The following is a 2853-nucleotide window of genomic DNA, read 5'->3' on the forward strand; positions in this document are numbered from 1 at the left end:
GATATTTCTTCTCCTTTAAGTCTTTTAAAGAGGTAAAATAAAAAATAAAAGGAAATCATATAATAAACTGACATATTAGATTGTTGGCTATAAATAAAACAAATTAATCACACTTAATTCTTAAAATACTGTATTAGGTGATTCACCGAAAATTGCAACACATCGGATCTTATTAGTTTGAGTTGAACAAGATGAAATAACTACTGTACTTGCCCTAGGGGGTCTACTTGTCCTTTCAGACAAGAAGGTACCTTTTGTCACAGTCCCAGGACAAAGTACTATGTTGTCGCGATTGTATAAACTCGCCTCGTATGGTGCATTACGTTATCTTTAATTTCACCAAAACCTATCCCTCTGGCTGTCCGTATCTCAACCTTGCTCATCTTCGTCTTCGTCTAATTCGCCTTCCGGTTTGTGAATCGATCATGTCGGATTCGGAAATTCCACTGGAAGAAATCCCAGGAGATTACGGTTTCCCATTTTTCGGTGCGATAAGGGATCGTCTCGATTACTTCTACTTCCAGGGAAGAGATGAGTTCTTCCGCCACCGGATGCGCAAGTACCGGTCGACGGTCTTCAGGGTCAACATGCCACCTGGCCCATTCATCTCCTCGAACCCCAATGTCGTCGTCCTCCTCGACGCGATCAGCTTCCCCGTCCTCTTTGACACATCCAAGGTCGAAAAGAGGAACGTGCTTGATGGCACTTACATGCCCTCCACCGCCTTCACTGGCGGCCACCGTGCTTGCGCCTTTCTCGACCCATCCGAGCCCAAACACGCCACCATCAAGCACTGGTTCCTGTCCCTCCTCGCGGCTCGGCGCAACGTGTTCATCCCAACCCTCAGGAGCTGCTTGTCGGATCTCTTTGTCGACCTAGAAGACGAGCTATCGAGCAAAGGGAAAGCATCCTTCAACTCCCTCAATGACAAGATGTCCTTCAACTTTGTGTTCAAGCTCTTATGCGACCAAAAGCCCTCGAGCACAATTCCAGGGGCCAAAGGGGCAGCGATGTTCGACCTATGGATATTACTCCAGCTTGCCCCAATATCGTCCCTAGGGTTTAACAACATGGTCTTAAATTTCTTGGAAGATGTCATTTTCCACACTTTCCCACTGCCTCCGCTCTTAATTAAATCCTCTTACAAGAAGCTCTATGATGCATTTAGCGAGCATGCGTCTTCAGTTTTAGATGAAGCTGAGAGGCTAGGAATTGATAGAGACGAGGCGTGTCACAACCTAGTGTTCCTTGCCGGGTTCAATGCCTACGGTGGCATGAAAGCCACGTTGCCCATTTTGATCAAGTGGGTTGGGTCGGGAGGCGAGGATCTGCACCGCCGGCTCGCGAGGGAGATACGGTCGACCGTCGCGTCGGAAGGCGGGGTAACCCTCGCCACCGTGGACAAGATGAACCTGACCAAGTCGGTCGTGTACGAGGCTCTACGGATCGACCCCCCGGTCCAGTTCCAGTACGGGAAGGCGAAGCGAGACATGGTGGTCCGGAGCCACGACGCCGCCTTCCAGATCAAGAAGGGCGAGATGGTCTTCGGGTATCAGCCGTTCGCGACCAAGGATCCGAGGGTCTTCGATGACCCGGAGGACTTCGTGGGCGATAGGTTCGTCGGAGAGGGGGAGAAGCTGCTGAAGTACGTCTACTGGTCGAACGGGCGGGAGATCGACGATCCGACGGTGGGGAACAAGCAGTGCCCGGGGAAGGATCTGGTGCTGCTCACGTGCAGGGTTATGCTGGTGGAGCTGTTCCTCCGCTACGACACGTTCGGAATGGAATGCGGGAGCTTGCCTGTGGGTTCATCGGTGACATTCAAGTCGTTGACCAAGGCCACGAGTTGTTCTGAATGTTTCTAATTTTAAAGTCATCTCTTCTTCCTCTCTCTCTCTCCCTCTGTGAACCTTCTTTTCGTCCCTTTCACTTATGGAGGGAGGGATTTGATCTAGATCTTTCCCTCCCTCCCAGTTCCTTTTCCTTTTGTTTCCTTTTGTTTCTTTTCTAATTCTCCCAATCTAGTCTTAGATCCAGGAGCTTTCCTCTCCTGATTTTATATCTAGGAGCTTTTCTCTCCAATTTAATTCTAGATTTTGGAGTTTTAATGAATAAGTATTCAGCCACCAATTTCAATGATATTCACAGCAACTTTGGTGTCAACTCTATGCTCATCTAATGTATTTTCATTCAAAGTTTTGATACTTCACATTTACTATAAGGCTTGCTCTCACAAGTGTTAGATTTGATATTTTTCAATGTGTTCATGTTGTTTCCGTATGGTGATGTTGTTGGGGCGTTGAATGTTAAATTATGACTCAAGTTTGAGCATTTGTAAAAACACGATTCGCTGACTCTTGAAGATTTACAAAAGAGGAAAACAAAGTTTCTTTATCTGTGGAAGCTTGCAGAATCGGAAAGTGCTTATCTTCGTGGGGCTCAAAGTCAAATATTTGACTTTGGGCACACAATATTTCACGTCTGGCTTTGGGGCTTCTTTTAGCCGATGAAATAAAAAAGAGGAAAGAAGCCTCTGCACGTGAAATAGAAGAAGGTGGGCCCAAAAGTGTAAGACTTTGACTTTGGTGAGGGACCAGTCCTAACCCCATTAGATTGATAACCCATGAGACTACCAAATTGTCGCATACTAACGTTTTATTCATTTATTTGTTAACGTTGAACCTCTAAAGCATTCGGATTAGTAGAAATGGAAAAGACAAGCTAGAGGGTTAGTAATTCGCGCGTTGTGCTTGGTAAACGTATCGTAATTAATTTTGATTCAAGAGGAGTTACAGGACTGGTAATATACCAATCAGGAAGCTCGTCTAGTGCGCCATATTGAGATTGAATAGG

General features: G+C 46.3%; 1 protein-coding gene across 1 annotated transcript; it reads left to right on the top strand.

Annotated features, from left to right (window-relative positions):
• The first annotated feature begins 399 nt into the window (after positions 1-399).
• Positions 400-1865, top strand: LOC104454962 (allene oxide synthase 3). The gene has a single exon (XM_010069833.3). It carries the CDS (start codon positions 426-428, stop codon positions 1863-1865), a length of 1440 nt encoding a protein of 479 aa, XP_010068135.2. The 5' UTR covers positions 400-425.
• Positions 1866-2853: the final 988 nt, after the last annotated feature.

Source organism: Eucalyptus grandis, chromosome 7 (assembly GCF_016545825.1).
Source record: "Eucalyptus grandis isolate ANBG69807.140 chromosome 7, ASM1654582v1, whole genome shotgun sequence".
Lineage (NCBI taxonomy): Eukaryota > Viridiplantae > Streptophyta > Magnoliopsida > Myrtales > Myrtaceae > Eucalyptus > Eucalyptus grandis.